This window comes from Trachypithecus francoisi, unplaced genomic scaffold, assembly GCF_009764315.1.
Source record: "Trachypithecus francoisi isolate TF-2019V2 unplaced genomic scaffold, Tfra_2.0 Lachesis_group12, whole genome shotgun sequence".
NCBI classification, from domain to species: domain Eukaryota; kingdom Metazoa; phylum Chordata; class Mammalia; order Primates; family Cercopithecidae; genus Trachypithecus; species Trachypithecus francoisi.
This window is the reverse complement of record NW_022681457.1, coordinates 72,935,840-72,959,738: the sequence shown is the minus strand read 5'-3', so window position 1 is coordinate 72,959,738 and position 23,899 is coordinate 72,935,840. Positions and strand designations below refer to the sequence as shown.

Sequence of the window (23,899 nt, the reverse complement as noted above, 5' to 3'; positions counted from 1 at the left end):
GCAAAAAGACTCCAAGTGCAGGGCAGCTTGTCTTGATTCCAGGGTGTAGAAAAGGCGTAAGGGAGGATCCACTGAAGATTCAGCAGGAAAACTACATGGCCTCGCTGTGAGTGCCGGCTGTGGCTGGATGTCAGAAGCTGCTCTTTCTCTCTTTCTCACTGGATCACTCGAGAGATGGTCAAGGAGGTATTCCTAATAGCTCAGAGTTTGGAGAGAATGTGTCCTGGTATTTTTGGGCTTCAGCTAGCTGTGGTGGTGGCAGGATTGGGCACAACGTGGGACATAAGGCTCCCAACTGCTGCCCTGCAGGAGCCAGGGCACTCCTGGGCAGCTCCTAGGATGGAAAGGCCACGTTGGGGTGCTGTATTTTAGTCCGTCTTCATATTGCTATAAATAAATACCCAAGGTTGGGTCATTTATAAGGAAAACAAGCTTAACTGGCTTACAGTTCTGCAGGGTGTACTAAGCATGGCTCCAGCATCTACCTCTGGTGAGGCATTAGGGAGCATCCAATCATGGCAAAAGGCAAAGGCGGTGCAGACGTGTCACATGGCAAGAGCAGGAGCAAGAGCAAGCCTGAGTTGTAAGACATCTATTAGACAGTTAACTCTTTTCCTGAGTTTCTTCCATGTATATATGAAATATATATGTTAATAAACTTGTTTTTATCTTATCTTTTGTTACAGGGTTCTCAGTCAATAACTTAAAAGCGTATAGGAAAAATTATTTTTCTTCCCCTAACATGCTCAAATTGGTACCACCCCTTTGAAGGGCAAACTGGCAACATCTACCATATTGCAAATGTATTTCCCCTTTGGCTCTGCAATCCCACATCTGGGAATCTATCCATATGAAATGCCGTATGAAAAAGATTATTAATTGCAGCACTGTTTGTATTAGCACCCAAATGCCCATCTACAAAACCTGGTTTAAAAAATTATGGTATACTTTACACTGGGAAGTTAAGGTAAAAAAATTATTTTAAAAAATGGTATATCTATATAATGAAATACTATAAAGCATTAAAAAAATCATAAAGAACATTGTGTGTCTTAATTGTGGTGGTGCCTTCAGGCATATAATTGCCAAAACTCATCAAATTATATACTTAAATGGGATGCAGTTTGTTGTCGGTAGCCTTGAATAATGCTAACCAGGAAAAAAAGAATCATGGGGCTCTCGTAGTGAAAAGGTATCCAAGATAAACCGTTAACTGAAAAAGTATAGTGTTGAACAGTGTGTTTAGTGGGTTATCTTTTGTGGTAAGGAGGAAATAATTAGTTATATTTGTTTATATTCACATTAAGAAATTCTAAGATAGGCTGGGCGCAGTGGCTCACACCTGTAATCCTAGCACTTTAGGAGGCTGAGGTGGGTGGATCACCTGAGGTCAGGAGTTCGAAACCAGCCTGGCCAACATAGTAAAACTCCATCTCTACTAAAAATACAAAAAAATTAGCCAAGTGTGGCGCACATGCCTGTAATCCCACCTACTTGGGAGGCTGCGGCAGGAGAACTGCTTGAACTTGGGAGATGGAGACTGCAGTGACCTGAGATTGTGCCACTGCACTCCAGCCCGGGCAATAGAGAGAGACTTCATCTCAAAAAAAAAAAAAAAAAAAAAAAAAAAAAAATTCTCAGATAAATAAGAAATTAAGAAAATTGGTCAGAGAGCAGGGATACATGGAGCAATTGAGAGCGAGGTAGAACTGACATTTTTGTCACTGCATCTCTTCTTATATTGATTCTTGAACCATGACAAATTTTTTAATACATAAAGCACTTGCACAAAATGGGAAAAATTTGCATACAGACTGTCCCAGAATATATCCTCTTCATTTTATTTTATTTTATTTTATTTTTTTTTTGAGACGGAGTCTCGCTCTGTCACCCAGGCTGGAGTGCTGTGACTGGATCTCAGCTCACTGCAAGCTCCGCCTCCCGGGTTCACGCCATTCTCCTGTTTCAGCCTCCCGGGTAGCTGGGACTACAGGCGCCGCCACGTCGCCCGGCTAGTTTTTTGTAGTTTTTTTTTTAGTAGAGACGGGGTTTCACCATGTTAGCCAGGATGGTCTCGATCTCCTGACCTCGTGATCCGCCCGTCTCGGCCTCCCAAAGTGCTCGGACTACAGGCTTGAGCCACCGCGCCCGGCCTATCCTCTTCATTTTAAAGCATTCAAGGTACCTTCAAGACTTTCAGAGTATGAAAATTCTCCATAACTATCTTTGAGCATATGAAATTACTCAAACTAACCTGGAACCTCTAGAAAGAGTCCAGCAACTACGAGAAGAAAGCTTGCGTGTTTCTTAAAGTTTTCTTTTCTTTTCTTTCCGTTTTTTTTTTTCGCCCAGTAGAGTGACACAATCTTGGCTCACTACAACCTCTGTCTCCTGGGCTCAAGCCTTCCTCCCACCTCAGCCTCCCAAGTAGCTGGGTCTACAGGCACATGCTACCAAATCCAGCTAATTGGTTTTTTTTCTTAAAGAGAAGAGAATTAGCCATGTTGCCCAGGCTGGTCTCCAACTTCTGAGCTCAAGTGATCTACCCACCCCAGCCTCCCAAAATGCTGGGATTACAGGTGTGAGCCACTGCACCTGGCCTCTTAATTTTTTTTCTTCCAGTGAAAATTACAATTTTTCCCAAGAGAAAATTTGCATATAATCATATATTAAGTTTTGTGGGGCTTTCGCATATATTTATATATTTATTTAATTTGTTTATTTTGTTTATAAATTTATTGACAAAGGCTCACTCTGTTGCCCAAGCTGGAATGCAGTGGCAAGAACACAGCTTGCTGTGGCCTCAACCTCCCAGGCTCAAGTGAGTCTCTCACCTCAGTTTCCCAAGTAGCTGTGACTACATGCGTATGTCACCATGCCTGGCTAATTTTTTTATGTTTTGCAGAGATGGGGGTCTCACTATGTTGCTCAGGTTGGTATCAAGCAACTCTAGGATCAAGTAAGCCACCACATCCAGCCCCTCAAATCAGTATTTATTGAGCACTCAATGCAACAACACTGATCACTGATTTCCAGTATTACTAATGTCATTTTACAAATGAAGACACTGAAGCTAAGATGCTAAGTAACTTGCCCAATATAATATTTTTAATAAGTGATACAGTGGGGTTCAAACCAAGATCTTCTGGCTACAAAGTTCTTGTTTTTTTCCAAATTTGGTCAGCTTTATTAGCAGCACATATGTTAATATTCCAATACCATGCTGTTCTTTACAACTAATAAAACCTTAACCCACTGGTACCCAAATTTTAGCAGGCATCAGAATTACTTGGACAGCATGATAAAGCACAGATTTCTGGCCCCTGCACTCAGAATTTTCTAACCAGTAAGGTTGGGCCTGAGAATTTGCATTTTTAACAAGTTCTCAAGTGAAGCTGATGCTGTTTGTCCAGGAACCACACTTAACCATGAATTCTCCTCTCCCTTTTCACTAACCAACCTGGAAGAATTCAATTTCAGTTTTAGAAACACACAAACTTTCTATTTCCAAAAGCCTGAAACTCCAGAAAGAAAACAATCTGGCTAACACACACTTCCAACCAAATTCACAATATATGTACTGTGAAATTGTCAGAATGGCACTAAGAGAAGTGCCTAGTGTACACCCTAACAGTCAGCACTTCTCTTGCTGCAGATGGGAGTCATTTCCTGGAAAAGTGGACACTAGAAGCAAAAAAGCAACGTTAGCCATCTGTTGCCAACAGACAACACATTTTTATGAAAGTTAAAAATATATATTATTAATTTCACGTTGACTTGAAAATAGATTCCCTGGCAAAACTAAAGCCAAAAATTATACCGCCAAATAAAAGAGCAAAAGTGAACAGAATGCTTCTAATACTGCTGGGTTATTTGTTTTTCTTATTATATTGTACTTATTCCTATCAAAAGTATGCCACTGAAACAAAAGCAACTAAATCAAATGCACCATATTCACAAACACACCAAAAAAATCTGGCTACTAAGTAGTTGTCAAACTGAAACATACTAGCAGGTGCATTTATACAGAAAGAGACACTTAAGGAAGAAGCATTTAGAATGTCTTTTCATTTCAAAGTAAAAGTATAAAAAATTTTATTAATAAGAATAATAAAAGTATCAAATTCCTGAGACAGCAGGGAAAGAGGAGATTTAATTTTACTGTTGTAATCAGTTATTAACAGCTGCCCACTTACTCTGATATTTTTTCATTTTCCATGCTTTTAGGCCGTATTTCTGAAATTTCAGTCACCATCAGAATCACCTGGAGGGCTTTTAACTCTTGGGCAAAGCCCAAGGCTTTGGTGAAACCCCATCTCTACTAAAAATACAAAAATTAGCTGGGCATGGTGGCAGGAGCCTATAATCCCAGCTACTCTGGAGGCTGAGGCAGGAGAATTGCTTGAACCTAGTAGGTGGAGGTTGCAGTGAGTCAAGGTCTTGCCACTGCACTCCAGTCAGGGCGACAGAGTGATATTGTTTAAAAAAAAAAAAAAAAAAGTGAAAAGATCTCTCACTTTTACAACTCAACAGGAGGAAGAGATATGCAAAAAGTTAATTTTAATACAATGTGATACATGATAATACACACAGAAACAGCTCCTCTATACATCTCTAAGTGCCAAAAACTCCTCACATAATGAAGACCCAAACAAATGGTACTGACAAAAGCTTAAGCCACTTTCAGTCTAAGAACTTACTTCACAGAAAAAGTTAAGGCTTAGTAAGAATGTAAAAACCAATAGATAGATATGCAGACAAATGGCAAAATAAAAAGGGCATGAGTCCACACTTCCAGAGAATAGAGCAGGAAAAGGGAAAAAGTAACTTCATGGTGGTGAAATCTGGCAAACACTATCTTAAATAAGTGAAGGTTAACATCAACACTGATGTCACATGGATATCATATACCCCCAATATAATGTGATGATGAAAGCATCACGCCTACACGTTATTCTTTGCAAAAACTCATTTGCCCAGTCTAGTCATGAGAATAGCATCAGACAAATCTAAGTTGGGAGACATTCTGCGGGATATCTAGCCAGTATTCCTCAAAAATGTCAAGGTCATAAAACGCAAGGCAAGACTGACAAACTCATATACCAGAGAGACTGAAAACATGACAACTAAATGCAATGTGACACCCTAGATTGGATCCTGTGACAGAAAGGAAAAACTGGTGAAACCCAAATAAAGTCTGGAATTAATAATGCACCAATGTTGTTTTTTAGTTTTGACAGATGTACCATGGTAATGTAATATTTTAATAAGGGAAACAGTGAAGGGGAATGGAAAACTGTTCTCTGCAACTTTTCTATAAATCTAAAATCACTCCAAAATTTAAAGTTCATTAGGAAAAAAAAAAAAAAGAACATGACTCTAGAAGGCTCAGGTTAGCCTGGGTTGTAAGCCAGTAATTGCTGTGCTTGGAGAAGCTAAATTATAGGATCTTGTCAAACTCTAAATATCTACAAAAAAGCATGAGCATAGGCTCATTCACCAAATACTAGATTCCTAGATTTACGGGCCTTCTCTTTAAAATTAAAAGCAGTAGTTTCAGCCCTAATAAAACAAAGAACTATTTTACAGAATAGGACTATACACCTGTAGAACTAACCCCACAAAGAGAATAAACTTTAACATAATTATCAGTCACTTCCCTTGGTTCACAGGAAGTAGCATAATTTTAGATACATTTCTAGTTTTCAAACCATAACAGAAACATTTGGTCCTTTGGCTGGACACGGTGGCTCACACCTGTAATCCCAGCATTTTGGGAGGTCAAGGCGGGTGGATTACCTGAGGTCAGGAGTTTGAGATTAGCCTGGCCAACATGGTGAAACCCCATCTCCACAAAAAATACAAAAATTAGCCAGGTGTGGTGGTGGATGCCTGTAATCCCAGCTACTCAGGAGGCTGAGGCACAAGAACAGATTGAACCTGGGAGGTGGAGGTTGCAGTGAGCGGAAATCATACCACCATACTGCAGACTGGGGGGTGGGGGGAGGGAGGGAGGGAGGGAGTGAGGGAGGGAGAGGGAGAGAGGGAGGGAGGGAGGAAGGGAGGGAGGGAGGGAGGGAGGAAGGGAGGAAGGGAGGGAGGGAGGGAGGGAGAGAGGAAGGGAGGGAGGGAGGGAGAGAGGAAGGGAGGGAGGGAGGGAGGGAGGAAAGGAGGAAGGAAGGAAGGAAGGAAGGAAGGAAGGAAGGGAGGGAGGGAGGAAGAGAGGAAGAGAGGAAGAGAGGAAGAGAGAGAGAGAGAGAGAGAAAGAAAGAAAAGAAAGAAAGAAAGAAAGAGAGAAAGAGAGAAAGAGAGAAAGAGAGAAAGAGAGAAAGAAAGAAAAGAAAAAGAAAAATTTGCTCCTTTTACAAAATGTCACCTTAGTGCTCCATCAGAGACTTTCTACAAAGCCAAATGGGACAGAATTTAAACTCAGGGAAATATATTTCCAATATCCTTACAATCTAGTCAGGTAATTCATCAATGAGTAAACAGAATACTGATACATAATCACAGATATTTTAAAAATCCAGATTCAAGTGGGCAGATATGATTTTTTAAATCTACTTTTTGTGTATGTACATACACATATACATTATACATTCCACATACACAAAACTCTCTGAAGTCATTTGACTTGTGGCCAGAATACCCATGGCCATGCCAAGGCCTAACTTTTACAAATTTACTTTAAAAAAAAAAAAACCAAAAAAAACCAAAAAAACTAAAAGATATTCTAGATTCTGGATTTTTAATTAAACTACTGGTTTCTGAGAATATGAACAAGCATTTACATTTGAAAAAAAACAACGGCCATTCATCAAAGGTTCACATGGCAACAGAAGTTATACAGTTTAGAATCTTTAACTTCATTTATTAAAAAGATAAACCTCGGGAGAAAGTGTGTGTCCAGGAATTCATCCATTTCTTCCAGGTTTTCTAGTTTATTTGAGTAGAGGTGTTTATAGTATTCTCTGATGGTAGTTTGTATTTCTGTGGGGTCGGTGGTGATATCCCCTTTATCATTTTTTACTGCATCTATTTGATTCTTCTCTCTTTTCTTCCTTATTAGTCTTGCTAGTGGTCTATCAATTTTGTTGATCTTTTCAAAAAACCAGCTCCTGGATTCACTGATTTTTTTTTTGAAGGGTTTATTGTGTCTGTAACTCCTTCAGTTCTGCTCTAATCTTAGTTATTTCTTGCCTTCTGCTAGCTTTTGAATGTGTTTGCTCTTGCTTCTCTAGTTCTTTTAATTGTGATATTAGGTTGTCAATTTTAGATCTTTCCTGCTTTCTCTTGTGGGCATTTAAAGCTATACATTTCCGTTCACACACTGCTTTAAATGTGTCCCACAGATTCTGGTATGCTGTATCTATGTTCTCATTGGTTTCAAAGAACATCTTTATTTCTGCTTTCATTTCGTTATGTACCAGTAGTCATTCAGGAGCAGGTTGTTCAGTTTCCATGTAGTTGAGTGGTTTTGAGTGAGTTTCTCAATCCTGAGTTCTAATTTGATTGCACTGTGGTCTGAGAGACAGTTTGTTATAATTTCTGTTCTTTTACAGCTCCTGAAGGGTGCTTTACCTCCAACTATGGGGTCAGTTTTGGAATAAGTGTGATGTGGTGCTGAGAAGAATGTATATTCTATTGATTTAGGGTGGAGAGTTCTGTAGATGTCTATTAGGTCCGCTTGGTGCAGAGCTGAGTTCAATTACTGGATATCCTTGTTAACTTCCTGTCTCGTTGATCTGTCTAATGTTGACAGTGGGGTGTTAAAGTCTCCCATTATTATTGTGTGAGAGTCTGTCTCTTTGTAAGTCTCTAAGGACTTGCTTTATGAATCTGGGTGCTCCTGTATTGGGTGCACATATATTTAGGTTAGCTCTTCCTGTTGAACTGATCCCTTTACCACTATGCAATGGCCTTCTTTGTCTCTTTTGACCTTTGTTGGTTTAAAGTCTGTTTCATCAGAGACTAGGATTGCAACCCCTGCCTTTTTTTGTTTTCTATTTTCTTGGTAGATCTTCCTCCATCCCTTTATTTTGAGCCTATGTGTTTCTCTGCATGTGAGATGGGTCTCCTGAATACAGCACACTGATGGGTCTTGATTCTTTATCCAATTTGCCAGTTTATCCAATCTGTGCCTTTTAATTGGAGCATTTAGCCCATTTACATTTAAGGGTAATATTGTTATGTGTGAATTTGATCCTGTCATTATGATGTTAGCTGGTTACTTTGCTCATCAGTTGATGCAGTTTCTTCCTAGCATCGATGGTCTTTACATTTTGGCATGTTTTTGCAGTGGCTGGCACCAGCTGTTCCTTTCCATGTTTACTGCTTCCTTCAGGAGCTCTTGTAGGGCAGGCCTGGTGATGACAAAATCTCTCAGCATTTGCTTGTCTGTAAAGGATTTTATTTCTCCTTCACTTATGAAACTTAGTTTGGCTGGATATGAAATTCTGGGTTGAAAATTCTTTTCTTTAAGAATGCTGAATACTGGCCCCCACTCTCTTCTCTCTTGTGGAGTTTCTGCCGAGAGATCCGCTGTTAGTCTGATAGGCTTCCCTTTGTGGGTAACCCGACCTTTCTCTCTGGCTGCCAAGACTAAATCAGGAAGAAGCTGAATCCTTGAACAGACCAATAATAGGCTCTGAAATTGAGGCAATAATTAATAGCCTACTAACCAAAAAAAGTCCAGGACCAGATGGATTCACAGCCGAATTCTACCAGAGGTACAAGGAGGAGCTGGTACCATTCCTTCTGAAACTATCCAATCAATAGAAAAAGAGGGAATCCTCCCTAACTCATTTTATGAGGCCAACATCATTCTGATACCAAAGCCTGGCAGAGACACACACACAAAAAAGAGAGAATTTTAGACCAGTATCCCTGATGAACATCGATGCAAAAATCCTCAATAAAACACTGGCAAACTGAATCCAGCAGCACATCAAAAAGCTTATCTACCATGATCAAGTGGGCTTCGTGTCTGGGATGCAAGGCTGGTTCAATATATGCAAGTCAATAAACATAATCCAGCATATAAACAGAACCAAATACAAAAACCACATGATTATCTCAATAGATGCAGAAAGGCCTTTGACAAAATTCAACAGCCCTTCATGCTAAAAACTCTCAATAAATTCAGTATTGATGGAACGTATCTCAAAATAATAAGAGCTATTTATGACAAACCCACAGCCAATATCATACCGAATGGGAAAACACTGGAAGCATTCCCTTTGAAAACTGGCACAAGACAGGGATGCCCTCTCTTACCACTCCTATTCAACATAGTGTTGGAAGTTCTGGCCAGGGCAGTCAGGCAGGAAAAAGAAATAAAGGGTATTCGATTAGGAAAAGAGGAAGTCAAATGGTCCCTGTTTGCAGATGACATGATTGTATATTTAGAAAACTCCATCGTCTTAGCCCAAAATCTCCTTAAACTGATAAGCAACTTCAGCAAAGTCTCAAGATACAAAATCAATGTGCAAATATCACAAGCATTTCTATATACCAATAACAGACAGAGAGCTGAATCATGAGTGAACTCCCATTCACAATTGCTTCAAAGAGAATAAAATACCTAGGAATCCAACTTACAAGGGATGTGAAGGACCACTTGAAAGAGAAACACAAACCACTGCTCAATGAAATAAAAGAGGACACAAACAAATGGAAGAACATTCCATGCTCATGGATAGGAAGAATCAGTATCATGAAAATGGCCATACTGCCTAAGGTAATTTATAGATTCAATGTCATCCCCATTAAGCTACCAATGACTTTCTTCACAGAATTGGAAAAAACTACTTTAAAGTTCAGATGGAACCAAAAAATAGCCGGCATTGCCAAGACAATCCTAAGCCAAAAGAACAAAGCTGGAGGCATCATGCTACCTGACTTCAAACTATACTACAAGGCTACAGTAACCAAAACAGAGATATAGACCAATGGAACAGAACAGAAATAATATCACACATCTACAACCATCTGATCTTTGACAAATGTGACAAAAAGAAATGGGGAAAGGATTCCCTATTTAATAAATGGTGCTGGGAAAACTGGCTAGCCATATGCAGAAAGCTGAAACTGGATCCCTTCCTTACACCTTATACAAAAATTAATTCAAGATGGATTAGAGACTTAAATGTTAGACCTAAAACCATAAAAACCCTAGAGGAAAACCTAGGCAATACCATTCAAGACATAGGCATGGGCAAGAACTTCATGACTAAAACACCAAAAGCAACGGCAACAAAAGTCAAAATAAACAAATGGGATCTAATTAAACTAAAGAGCTCCTGCACAGCAAAAGAAACTACTGTCAGAGTGAACAGGCAACCTACAGGATGGGAGAAAATTTTTACAATCTACTCATCTGACAAAGGGCTAATATCCAGAACCTACAAAGAACTCAAACAAATTTACAAGAAAAAAAAAACCCATCAAAAAGTGGTTGAAGGATATGAACAGACACTTCTTAAAAGAAGACATTTATGCAGCCAACAGACACATGAAAAAATGCTCATCATCACTCGCCATCAGAGAAATGCAAATCAAAACCACAATGAGATACCATCTCACACCAGTTAGAATGGCGATCATTAAAAAGTCAGGAAACAACAGGTGCTGGACAGGATGTGGAGAAATAGGAACACTTTTACACTGTTGGTGGGAGTGTAAACTAGTTCAACCATTGAGGAAGACAGTGTGGCGATTCCTCAAGGATCTAGAACTAGAAATACCATTTGACCCAGCCATCCCATTACTTGGTATATACCCAAAGGATTATATATCATGCTGCTATAAAGACACATGCACATATGTTTATTGCGGCACTATTCACAATAGCAAAGAGTTGGAACCAACCCCAGTGTCCATCAATGACAGACTGGATTAAGAAAATGTGGCACATATACACCATGGAATACTATGCAGCCATAAAAAAAGGATGAGTTCGTGTCCTTTGTAGGGACATCAATGCAGCTGGAAACCATCATTCTCAGCAAACTATCACAAAACAGAAAACCAAACAACGCATGTTCTCACGCATACGTGGGAAGTGAACAATGAGAACACTTGGACACAGGGTGGGGAACATCATACAACAGGGCCTGTTGTGGGGTGGGGGCAGGGGGAGGGATAGCATTAGGAGATATACCTAATGTAAAGGAAGAGTTAATGGGTGCAGCACACCAACATGGCACATGTATACATATGTAACAAACCTGCATGCTGTGCACATGTACCCTAGAACTTAAAGTATAATAATAAATAAATAAAATAAAAAGATAAACCAAAAATCTCATTTACGCTATAAAATAAAAGAAATGGGTTAAGAATTTTAAAAGTACGTCTAAACATAGACTCAAGTTCAATCAAGTTTTGGTTACTGAAATAAGTTACTCTTAAAAAAATCTATACTGAAATTCAACCCACCAAGTTAGAGTCTCTCTTTAACTTTATTTTTATTTCTTCCCATTCAAAAAAATAAACACAAAGCAGACACGGGGTCTTTAAAACAAACAAACAAAAAGCATTTAACCCAAGGGGCAATGGGCAAGAATTTTAAAGGTAAGTCTTGAACAAAAAGATTCCTATGTTCAACTCAGTTTTGATTATTTAGTAAAATAAGACCTAAACTTGTATTATACTGCAACAAACCAAAATCCTGGCAGACTATAAAGTGTCATAGGCCAAAAGGACTGATCATATAAATAAGTACATTATATTTTATTATTTAAGAGGATACTTTAAAATGTTCAGATCTTAGCTGTCACTACTGCAAAAGTATTTGTTTAATTACTTCAATTTTCAAGGAATTATATACCAGTTCTCAAAATTCAGTTTTGTAAAATATTGATGCTTATAAATAAATAAAAACAAATCAATGACTTGCAGTTGTAGTTACACTGGCTATCTTGCAGTAATTATAATTTTAAAAAAGTACAAATTGTGTTGCTCTATTTATTAAAGTACAGGGATAAAAAAAGATTTCTCAGAAGAATTCTAACCAAAAGAATACTAGTTATTAATATTGAACAAAACTGGAAGAAAAATACCAAAACCAAAAGAACTAAATTAACTGAGCAAAATCTAGAATTTGAGTCACAAAAAAATGTTCTAAGGTCTTCCGGAATTAGAACATGAGGCAGGGCCAGGCGCAGTGGCTCCCGCCTGTAATCGCAGCACTTTGGGAGGTCGAGGTGGGCAGATCACGAGGTCAGGAGGTCAAGACCATCCTGGCAAACACGGTGAAACCCCGTCTCTACTAAAAATACAAAAAAAAAAAAAAAAGTAATAGCAGGGCGTGGTGGCGGGCGCCTGCAGTCCCCACTACTCAGGAGGTTGAGGCAGGAGAATGGCGTGAACCCGGGAGGCGGAGCTTGCAGTGAGCCAAGATCGATCGTGCACTACACTCCAGCCTCGGCGACAGACCGAGACTCCGTCTCAAAAAAAAGAAAAAAGAAAAAAGAAAAGAAAAGAACAGAACATGAGGGGGAAAGAAAATTAGTAAAGATAATCTTAAGGACTCATTTGGCTAGAGTAAGGATTGAAAATCTTGTTTTCAATATAGGAGAAATAAGTTTAAGTACAGGAAAAGGGGCACAGGGTAAGAATCCTCTATCCAAAATGCTTGGGACCAAAAGTGCTTTGGATTTTTTCGGATTTTGGAATATTATCTTTTTTTTTTTTTTTCCTTCAGATTTTGGAATATTATCCTATCTTGGGGATGGGACCCAAGTCTAAACATGAAATTCATTTATGTTTCATATAAACTTTATATATATAACCTAAGATAATTTTATATAATCTTTTTAACAATTTTGTGCATGAAACAAAAGTTTTGACTGCAACTTATCACATGAGACCAGGAGTGGAATTTTCCACTTTGTGGGTCATGTCAGTACTCAAAAGTTTCAGATTTTGTAGCATTTCGAATTTTGGATTTTCAGATTAGGGATGCTCAATCTGTATTAACTATTAATGAAACAAGACATTATAACAAAATTTCCACATTAACTGGGAGGCGGGGTAAGGGAATGAATCACAACTTGATAATAAGCAACAGTAAGAAACAGAGAAAATAAATATGTAAAATAAATAGGTAAGGAAGGGAAAATCAAATCAATATAAGTGCTGTTATCGTAAAAACTAATTAGGCAAAGCATTAAAATATAGAAATCTGCCATTTTCAAGAGACATACACAACAAACATAACAAATATCAGGTAATTCAAACAAAGAGGGAACAGGAGAAGCAGTATTAAGATCACACAAGCTAGAGTTTAAAACTAGGAAAAAATTCTGAAGAATATGGATACAGGGAGAAAGCAAATGTGGCAAAATGTTTAACAAGCAAATCCAGGAGAAGATAAAGGGGTGTCTACTATTTAAAACAAAATTCAAGGTAGTAATTTATTATTCAAATGTATTTATTATTCAAAAATTATTCTTTTAATAAAGGTTTTTATTTTATTTTTTTAAAAAGGCCAATTGCCTGGGAAAAGGCTCCAGGCATATAAGATAAATTGTGTTTATTCATTTACCTTAGTATACACTACTATTTATCAAATGATGACACTACTATTCTCCATCTATTCTATTTTTGTCTTGGGCTAGAAGAGGTGGCTCATGCCTGTAATCCCAGCACTTTGTGAGGCTGAGGCAAGTGGATCACCTAATATCAGGAGTTTGAGACCAGTCAGGCAAACATGGCGAAACCCTGTCTCTACTAAAAATACAAAAAATTAGCCGGGGGTGGTGGTGCATGGCTGTAATCCCAGCTCCTCAGGAGGCTAAGGTGGAAGAATCGCTTGAACCCAGGAGGCAGAGGCTGCAGTGAGCTGAAATGCCGCCACTGCATTCCAGCCTGAGTGACAGAGTGAGACTCCGTCTTAAAATAAATAAATAAATAAATTTGTCTTTATGAGAAAAAAATTCCCTCATTACATCATACCACTGCAAAGATTTTACACCAATATTCTTACCACAAAAACAATTTATGAGAAGTTTAAGTGTATGGTTTGACAATGTTTCAAAGTATATCATCACAGAAATCTCTTCAATATGGCCCCATTCCCAAAAGCATACCACAAACAATGGCTCAAACCTTGAAATGCGGCTGAGATAACTTCTGTCACCACTGCAAGGGAGTATCCTTTACCATTTCCCAACTATTACCCAAATTAAAAATTTTAAAAAGACTAGGGACCTGTGACCATGAATTCAAGTCACTTTAAGTTTCTGTTTCTGCATTTTTTAAATGTGGTAATATGTATCCTGCCTATTTCATTTGGCTCTTGTGGAAAACGAGGAAAATTTAAGGAAGGGCCAAAAACAAAAGAAAAGGAAGGACAAAGAGAAATTAAATAATCAATACATTTGAAGCTGGGTGTGGTGGCTCACGTCTGTAATCCCAGCACTTTGGGAGGCTGAGGTGGGCGGATCACCTGAGGTCAGGAGTTCAAGACCAGCCTGGCCAACATGGTGAAACTCCATCTCTACTAAAAATACAAAAATTAGCCAGATGTGGTGGTGCACTTCTGTAATCCCAGCTACTTGGGAGGCTAAGGCGGGAGAATCGCTTGAACCTGGGAGGTGGAGGTTGCAGTGAGCCAAGATTGTGCCACTATACTCCATCCTGGGTGACAGAGCAAGACTCATCTCAAAAAATAAAAATTAAATTAAATTAAATTAATTTGATATAATGAATTTATAAAACTCTAATATCCTCCAAACAGAAATACTGCCATATCCATGGACTATATGTAAAAATTGGTCATAAACTTGGCAACAAAGAAAGCCTTAACTAATTTTTTTAATTAGACATTTTATAGACTACATTTTTCTAGTTATAATCCAATCAAGTTGAAAGTACACATCAAAGTAACAAAAACCAACCAAACTTAACCACTTTGAAATTAGGAAACATATTCCTAACCAGATAATAAAAGAAAACTAAAAATTATCTAAAAAGCTGTATAAAGAAGAAAACTTTGTACCAATATCTATGGAATCTCACTAAACCTGTATTCAAGGGTAAATATATCCTTTAAATGATTTAAATATTATAAATAATCAGAACTGAAGAAACATAATACTCATCTCCAAGAAATTTAAAATAAAAAGAATAAGAAAATATAACAGGGAATTAAAAGTTAAACATCATTAACTTAAAAGTTATAATAGAAATGATAAGTAAATTCAAAAGATGTTTCTTCTAATAGATCAAGAAACTAGACAAAATCAGATTAAGCAAAAAAAAGACAAGTGGGAATATTCCCAAGATTTGGCATGAATAAAGAGAACAACCACGAAAGAGAATATCACAAATTTGTAGCAACAAGTTTGAAAGTAAAAGAAATTAACAATTCCTTACCAAAATAAAAAGAAAATTTGAGAGTAAAAGGGAAATTAGAAATTTACCACTGATGAATTCACAGCAAAGTTTTATCAAACCTTTAAGGCAGAGGTAAATACAATCCTATTTGGAATTAACTATTCAATTACTAAGATGACATGTCTTCAGATAAAATGTCAAAACTTTTCTGCTTTCACAAATAAAGTGAAACTCAAGTGTTATTCATGTTTCTTTTTAATGAAATAAAAGGAAATGTGAAATTTGGGGGATACATTTGAAGCAAAATTATTCCGTAATAGAAGCAGGTGCTAAGATACCTGGTCAGGTTGTGATACAAAAGATTACTTCACAGTAATTATACAAAGTATATGTTCCTGTGTACCTTAAAGCCAAATAAAATGAAGATGGCAAACCACACATTTTCTGTTATCCATTTGTTTAGAAAATAAATTCTATGTAAGAATGTTCAAACAGTCGGGCACAGTGGTTCATGCCTGTAATCCCAGCACTTTGGGAGGCTGAGGTGGGCAGATCACTTGAGGTCAAGAGTTCGAGACCCTGATGGGAATATAGTTTTCCTCTAAGGATGAACTAAAAGAGGAAATTTGCACATGAGAAAATCATTAAGATAGTGAAGATGTTGAGAGCATTAGATTACTTACAACTGCAAACTCATCTCTGTCAAGCATTCCATCATGGTCAATATCACTCAACTCCCAAACCTTAAAAAGAGGAGAATTGAAAAAGATTAATGTTCTTTCAGTTCATGTGCTACTTGAGGGCAGGGAAAGAAAGTATACTAGTTAGGCATGGTGGCTTATGCCCATATGGCCTCCCAGCACTTTGGGAGGCCAAGGCAGGAGGATCACTTGAGCCTAGGAGTGTGAAACAGCCTAGGAAACATAAAGAGATCCTGTCTCTACAAAAGATAAAAATAAAAAATTAGCTGGGCATGGTGGCATGCACCTGTAGTCCAAGCTACTCAGGAGGCTGTGGTAGGAGGATCCCTTAAGCTCAAGAGTTCAAGACTGCAGTGAACTATGATATGCCACTGCACTCCAGCCTGGGCAACAGAGCTGGACCCTGTTTCTTCAAAAAAAAAAAAAAAAGGATACTGTTGAGAGATAAAAGTAGAGCTAGAGATAAGCAAGTGTCTGGTTATAATTGCCTTGAAAGGAGTTAGGGCTTTATTCTAAGTGCAATGGAAACCTACTAAAAAGTTAGGTTTAAGTAATAACAACAGTGTATTTATAGTTTAGAAATTCCACACTGATCACACAGAGGAGAAATAATCAGTGGAAAACAATACTAAAAAATGGCGTTTAAATCAGTATTTATTGAGCACCTAAAATCTATATAACATTGATCCAGTAGTAGTACTAATATGGTGATATGGTGGTTGTCATCATCATAGCAGCTAGCATTCAAAGAGTATGTAGCAATCATGGTAAAAAGTAGGACTTAACATACATTATCAAATTCAATCCCTACAATTCTATAAGCTGAGAATTATGTCCCTTTTAAAGATTAGAAAACTTAGACATGGCTTTCTAATGACTTGTCCAAGGTCACACAGCTAAGAAGTGGTGCAGCCAGGATTTGACCCTATGTAATCTCCTGAAGCAGGGAATTAAAGAAAGGGCAGCCGGGTGTGGTGGCTCACACTTGTAATCTCAACGTTTTGGGAGGCTGAGGCGGGTGGATCACCTGAGGTCGGGAGTTCAAGACCAGCCTGAATAACATGAATAAACTCCACCTTTACTACAAATATAAAAATTAGCTGGGTGTGGTGGCACATGCCTGTAATCCCAGCTACTCAGGAAGCTGAGGTAGAAGAATTGCTTGAACCCGGGAGGCGGAGGTTGTGGTGAGCCAAGATCACTCCATTGCACTCCAACCTGGGCAACAAATGCTAAACTCTGTCTCAAAAAAAATTTTTTTAAATAAAAAATAAAGAAAGGGCAAGAGATTTAAAGAGAGTAGATAAGGTTTGAAATATGCAGAGGATTATGGAGAAATCACTATGGAAACAGCACAAGAGTGACTGGCAGTACAGAGAAGCCCAGCTGAAGCTGGTAAAGATAAATTTACCGCAACACCAATCTTACTACACCTGCTCAGTAGTCCACATGCACCACAGAGAAGGCAGATAATTTACTTCATGCTTTTTCTATCAGGCAGGAGAGACAGAAAAATCACATGGCAAAGGGGGCTAAGGATAGACATGAAGTTGTAGACCAAAAGACAGGCGAATAAAGTTTTACTTTTACAGGAGGAAAATAATTCATGGCGAGGGATATTGGGGATAGTTGCATAATAATGGAAATGTAGTTAATACCACTGAACTGTACACTTAAAACTGGTTAAGACAGTACATTTCATGATAAGTATATTTATCACAGTAAAAACATTGAAAAAAGGGGAAAAGTTAAAAAGTCAGATTTTTTTCTTTTTTTTTTTGAGACAGAGTCTCGCTTGTCGCCCAGGCTGGAGTACAGTGGTGTGATCTCAGTTCACTGCAACCGCCGCCTCCCGGGTTCACGTGATTCTTCTGCCTCGGCCTCCTGAGTAGCTGGGACTATAGGCTGCGCGCCACCATGCTCAGCTAATTTTTGTATTTTTAGTAGAGACAGGGTTTCACCATATTGGCCAGGTTGGCCTCGAACTCCTGACCTCGTGATCTGCTCACCTCAGCCTCCCAAAGTGCTGGGATTACAGACATGAGCTACCATGCCCAGCCAAGAAGTCAGATTTAAAGGTCTTAGTAAAACTGGTCAAAGAATTAGTCTTGCAAGTTTCTGGAAAAGAGCTCTATAAAGACAGGAAGTACAAGTTACAGAGTAGAATTTACGGTTTCAGAGATAAAACTATTCCTTACAACAAGACCCCATGATACAGCCACAGAGTAAATGGCAGACATAAAATACTGATAGTCTCTAGAAATTAACTCAAACAAATAGGAGGTCAAGAGTATACAGCACAAACTAAAAAAGGACCTACTTAAGGGGCTTACATATGTAATTAATTTCAACCACTCATTTTTACAGGGAATAACCAAATACAGAAATATGCTGGCAATAATTTTATACATTAAGTCAGAAAACAAAAAATCCTGTAATGATACAACTTTAAAATAAGATTTGTACATTTTTAACAAAGAGCTATACATGCTCCTAGTATTACAGATATAAAATTAAAACACATAAAAATTAAATTTAGGAGTAAATAATATCTTACTCTTCCAAGGATATCCACAGGTAACTTAGAGTTGAGCAACACTGGTTTCACTTTATCACCAGATAAAAATCCATTCACTGGGCTTAAACTATCAAAAATTGCATCATATTTGGCCTTATCTTCATGCTACAATAAAAAACAAAATCACAAGTTAAATAATAGAGAAAAGGATTTAACTGCAGTTATAAAAATCAAGTCCTTAAAGAACAGACTACATATGTTTTTAAACTATCATTCAGAAAACATTTTTCACTTTCATCAAAATACAATATTCATTGTAAAGATATGCAAGAAAAAAATACATAGGAAACAATAATTTCAAAGTGACTTTACCCAAGAGTCTAGTGTTGCCCATTCTTTTTGTAGCTGGAACACCATCTTTATTTTCCAACTATTGGGTTAGAATCAAAATATTTCAGAGGTAGAAGGGCTTTGAAGAACATCTAGTCCAACCCTCTTACTTAAATAGACCCACAGCAAAAAAGTAACTTTTATAAGAACACACAGCTAATTAGTGACATTCCATGACTCTCTAAAGATGGGATGAGGTACAGTTCAAATAAATTTTAAAAAAAATTTTTTTTTGAGATAGAGTCTCGTACTGTTACCCAGGCTGGAGCGCAGTGGCGCTATCTTGGCTCACTGTAGCCTCCACCTCCTGGGTTCAAGCGATTCTCCTGCCTCAGGCTACCGAGAAGCTGGGATTACAGGTGCCTGCCACCATGCCCAGCTAATTTTCTTGTACTTTTAGCAGAGATGGGGTTTCACTATGTTTGGCCAGGCTGGTCTTGAACTCCTGACCTCATGATCTGCCCACCTCAGTCTCCCAAAGTGCTGAGATTACAGGCGTGAGCCACAAATAAATTTTTAAAAATAAAATAATTACTACAGGAATAAACATCAAGATTTCTCCATTTTTCCCAAAGCAATATTTCTTTTTCTTGTCAATAACAAGATATCTCCTAAAATTTTAAAAGTTATTTGAATAACATGAAAAACTATTGTTCATTATTTGCCCAGTCCAGGCCATATTCCCACACTTTTAAAACTTAGTGCACAGTCCACAGCATACAAAGACATACAAATAAAAATGGTTTTCAAAAAAACTGTACACATTTATCAAAGCTCATTTGATCTGCTATAGTCTAAGCATTTTCATATTACAAGTTTTAAAAATCTAGTACGATATGATTTGGCTCTGAAAAATTATAAAGCAAAATACCTATTTCTAAAAAGATTTCATAAAGAATTATTTGTTCACGGTATTGTGCTGTGGGGAAGGGAGACGGATTTGTAAACCCCAGAGCGAGGTTCTGCCTACCCAAGGCCGCTGCTGTGAGGAGACCCCCGGGTGAAGCTACCGTCATCATGTCTGACCAGGAGGCAAAACCTTCAACTGAGGACTTGGGGGATAAGAAGGAAGGTGAATATATTAAACTCAAAGTCGTTGGACAGGATAGCAGTGAGATTCACTTCAAAGTGAAAATGACAACATATCTCAAGAAACTCAAAGAATCATATTGTCAAAGACAGGGCGTTCCAATGAATTCATTCAGGTTTCTCTTTGAGGGTCAGAGAATTGCTGATAATCATACTCCAAAAGAACTGGGAATGGAGGAAGATTATGTGATTGAAGTTTATCAGGAACAAACGGGGGGTCATTCAACAGTTTAGATATTATTTTTATTTTTTTTCTTTTCCTTCAATCCTTTTTTATGTTTAAAAATAGTTCTTTTGTAATGTGGTGTTCAAAACGGAATTGAAAACTGGCACCCCATCTCTTTGAAACATCTGGTAATTTGAATTATAGTGCTCATTATTCATTATTGTTTGTTTCCATTGTGCTGATTTTGGGTGGTCAAGCCTCAGTCCCCTTCATATTACCCGCTCCTTTTTAAAAATCACGTGTGCACAGAGAGGCCACCTTTTTCAGGACATTGCATTTTCAGGCTTGTGGTGATAAATAAGATCGACCAATGCAAGTGTTCATAATGACTTTCCAATTGGCCCTGATGTTCTAGCATGTGATTGCTTCACTCCTGGACTGTGACTTTCAGTGGGAGATGGAAGTTTTTCAGAGAACTGAACTGTGGAAAAATGACCTTTCCTTAACTTGAAGCTACTTTTAAAATTTGAGGGTCTGGACCAAAAAAGAGGAATATCAGGTTGAAGTCAAGATGACAGACAAGGTGAGAGTAATGACTAACTCCAAAGATGGCTTCACTGAAGAAAAGGCATTTTAAGATTTTTTTTTAAATCTTGTCAGAAGATTCCAGAAAAGTTCTAATTTTCATTAGCAATTAATAAACCTATACATGCAGAAATGAATACAACAGAACACTGCTTTTTTTTATTTTATTTGTACTTTTTGGCCTGGGATATGGTTTTAAATGGACATTGTCTGTACCAGCTTCATTAAACTAAACAATATTTGTAAAAATCATATTAATGCTTATTTTATTTTAATTGTACAGAAATAAAAAAGAAAAAATGCCTAAAAAAAAAGAATTGTTTTAGAGTCATATAGAAAATACATAGTTAACCAGAATTTTCAAGTAAGAAATAATACCAGTGGGGTAAACTATCTTTTAATCAAATATTTTAGTTAATACAGGATTATGACATCACCATTTTTCTTTACATTATAAGAGATACACAATTAGATCAATACTGTCACAAAACAACTGACAGCTGAAAGATTCCTCACAAACACCAGTAACATCATCTCCCCAACCTTTCCTTAAGCATATATATGAAAGTCTAATGCAGATAGCAATATATTTCAGAGGTAGAGAGAGAGTGGATAGGAAGCAGTGAAGGGGTGAGAGAATAGTTACAAAGTTTACTTACTTTTACAGCCCATGGGAGCTCAGCTGCAGAGGTTCCACTGATTAGCAAAGGACTACTGGTATCATGCTACAGAGGAAAGCAAAGCACAAGAAGAACTGAAATTCTCACATCAAGAAGCAATGAATAAAAAATGGTTTTTGGATTTAAATATATTCATACAAAATGCTAGATCTCAATGCACATAGGACACTATTTTACATTTACCAGACCATCTAAGTAACAACGAAACAAAGTGATTATACTACCGTATTTTTACTGTACCTTTTCTGGTGTTCCTTTTGTTTTGTTTTTGAGATGGAGTCTTGCTGTCACCCAGGCTGGAGTGCAGTGGCGTGATTTCGGCTCACTGCAACCTCCATCTCCCGCGTTCAAGCAATTCTCCTGCCTCAGCCTCCGAGTAGCTGGGATTACAGGAATGCACCACCACACCCGGCTAATTTTTGTATTTTTAGTTGTGATGGGGTTTCGCCATGTTGGCCAGGCTGGTCTTAAACTCCTGACCTCAGGTGATCCACCTGCCTCAGCCTCCCAAAGTGCTGAGATTACAGGTGTGAGCCACCATGACCAGCCCCTTTACTGTTTAAATACACAAATACCATCATGTTACAATTGCCTACAGTATTCAGTACAGTGTGGTATTCAGTGCTGTGTTAGTTTCTAGGCTAGGGGCAGCAGGCAATATACCACGTAGCCCAAGTATGCTGTAGGCTATACTATCTAGGTTTGTACACTCTGATGTTTGCACAATGATGAAATTGCCTAATGATGCATTTCTCAGAATGTATCCCTGTTGTTAAGCCATGCATGACTATAATGCAGGTAGGCAACAAATCCCTAAATTAACCCTCTGACTACATGCCTAAACATAAAAGTGCAGAAATTTTCTAAACTTAGTAGAATTAAATTCTTAGTATGCAGACCAAAAACTTCTAAAATGTTGAGTTTAAAAACAAGCAACTAGTTACTGGGAGGATCACCTGAGCCCAGGAGTTCAAGGTAACAGTGAGCTATGATTGCAGCACCATATTCCAGTCTGGGCAACAGAATGAGGCCATCTCTTAAAATTTAAAAAAACAAAAAACAAGCAAGAGGAGCCATAAAATATCTGGGGAAAAAAAGGAGTGAGGTGGGGAGAACTAGGCATACTAGATTTAAAAAACATGTCACCAAATGTGATAATTAAAACAATGTAACATCAGCATATGGTATGGATAAATAGATAATAGGTAAGAACAAAAAATATCTAGTAAGCAATCAAAATACGTATGAGAATTTAGCACACAATTGAGGTGGCATTTCAAAGGGAATAAAGAGACAGGAAGTGAAGGATGGGTTATTTAATAAACTGTATTGACTATACTTTCTGTAGGGTAGCCATCCTGAAAAAATATAAAGTTGAATCTAGGCTAGACGTGGTGGCTCACGTCTGTAATCCCAGAACTTTGGGAGGCCAAGGTGGGCAGATCACCTGAGGACAGGAGTTCAAGACCAGCCTGACCAACATGGTGAAACACCGTCTCTACCAAAAAAAAAAAATTAGCCACATGTGGTGGTGGGTGCCTATAAACCCAGCTACTCAGAAGGCTAAGGCAGGAGAATCACTTGAACCCAGGAGGTGGAGATTGTAGAGAGCCGAGATTGCACTACTACACTCCAGCCTGGGTGACAAGAGCGAAACTGTCTCAAAAAAAAAAAAAAAACAAATAGAATATACACTCACATCCTACATCAATACTGACTTAAATGTAAAAAACAAAAAATAAAAACTTTTAACCTGTACACAAAAGACAATAATAAGCCAGGCTCAGTAGTACATGCCAACTGTTCCAGCTATTTGGGAGGCTAAGGCAGAAGTACCACTTGTGCCCAGGAATTCAAGGTTAGCCTGGGCAACATAGCAAGATCCTGTTTCTTAAAAAAAAAAAAAAAAAAAAAGACAAATGACATAATAGGAAAAAAAGACTTGCAACTCATACAGACAAAGAGTTAATGTCCTAATAACTAAACAGGCCCTAGAATTCAATAAGTAAAAGAGCACCAACCAAGAAAAATGGGCAAAAGGTATAAACAGACATTCATATAAAGGCAATGTAAACATAAGAAAAGCTTATAAGAAAGCTATTATTGGCCGGGTGCAGTGGCTCAAGCCTGTAATCCCAGCACTTTGGGAGGCTGAGACGGGCGGATCACGAGGTCAGGAGATAGAGACCATCCTGGCTAACACGGTGAAACCCCGTCTCTACTAAAAAATACAAAAAACTAGCCGGGCAAGGTGGCGGGCGTCTGTAGTCCCAGCTACTCGGGAGGCTGAGGCAGGAGAATGGCATAAACCCGGGAGGCGGAGCTTGCAGTGAGCTGAGATCCAGCCACTGCACTCCAGCTTGGGCGGCAGAGCGAGACTCCGTCTCAAAAAAAAAAAAAAAAAAAAAGCTATTATTAGCACAAGAAA

General features: G+C 38.1%; 2 protein-coding genes across 4 annotated transcripts in view; one reads left to right on the top strand and one right to left on the bottom strand.

The window, feature by feature from the left end:
• The window catches only part of EPS15 (epidermal growth factor receptor pathway substrate 15), a 166,255-nt gene that overhangs the window by 87,285 nt on the left and 55,071 nt on the right, over positions 1–23,899 (bottom strand). For all 3 annotated transcript variants that reach the window (XM_033226407.1, XM_033226410.1, XM_033226409.1), the window contains 3 exons: positions 21,451–21,516; positions 18,601–18,726; positions 16,026–16,085 (listed from right to left, as the gene is read on the bottom strand). In XM_033226407.1, the coding sequence (XP_033082298.1) occupies positions 16,026–16,085; positions 18,601–18,726; positions 21,451–21,516 (252 nt within the window). The remainder of the gene's footprint in view (positions 1–16,025; positions 16,086–18,600; positions 18,727–21,450; positions 21,517–23,899) is intronic.
• Positions 19,841–20,851, top strand: LOC117092600 (small ubiquitin-related modifier 1-like). Its single transcript, XM_033226411.1, has one exon. It carries the CDS (start codon positions 19,969–19,971, stop codon positions 20,272–20,274), a length of 306 nt encoding a protein of 101 aa, XP_033082302.1. The 5' UTR covers positions 19,841–19,968; the 3' UTR covers positions 20,275–20,851.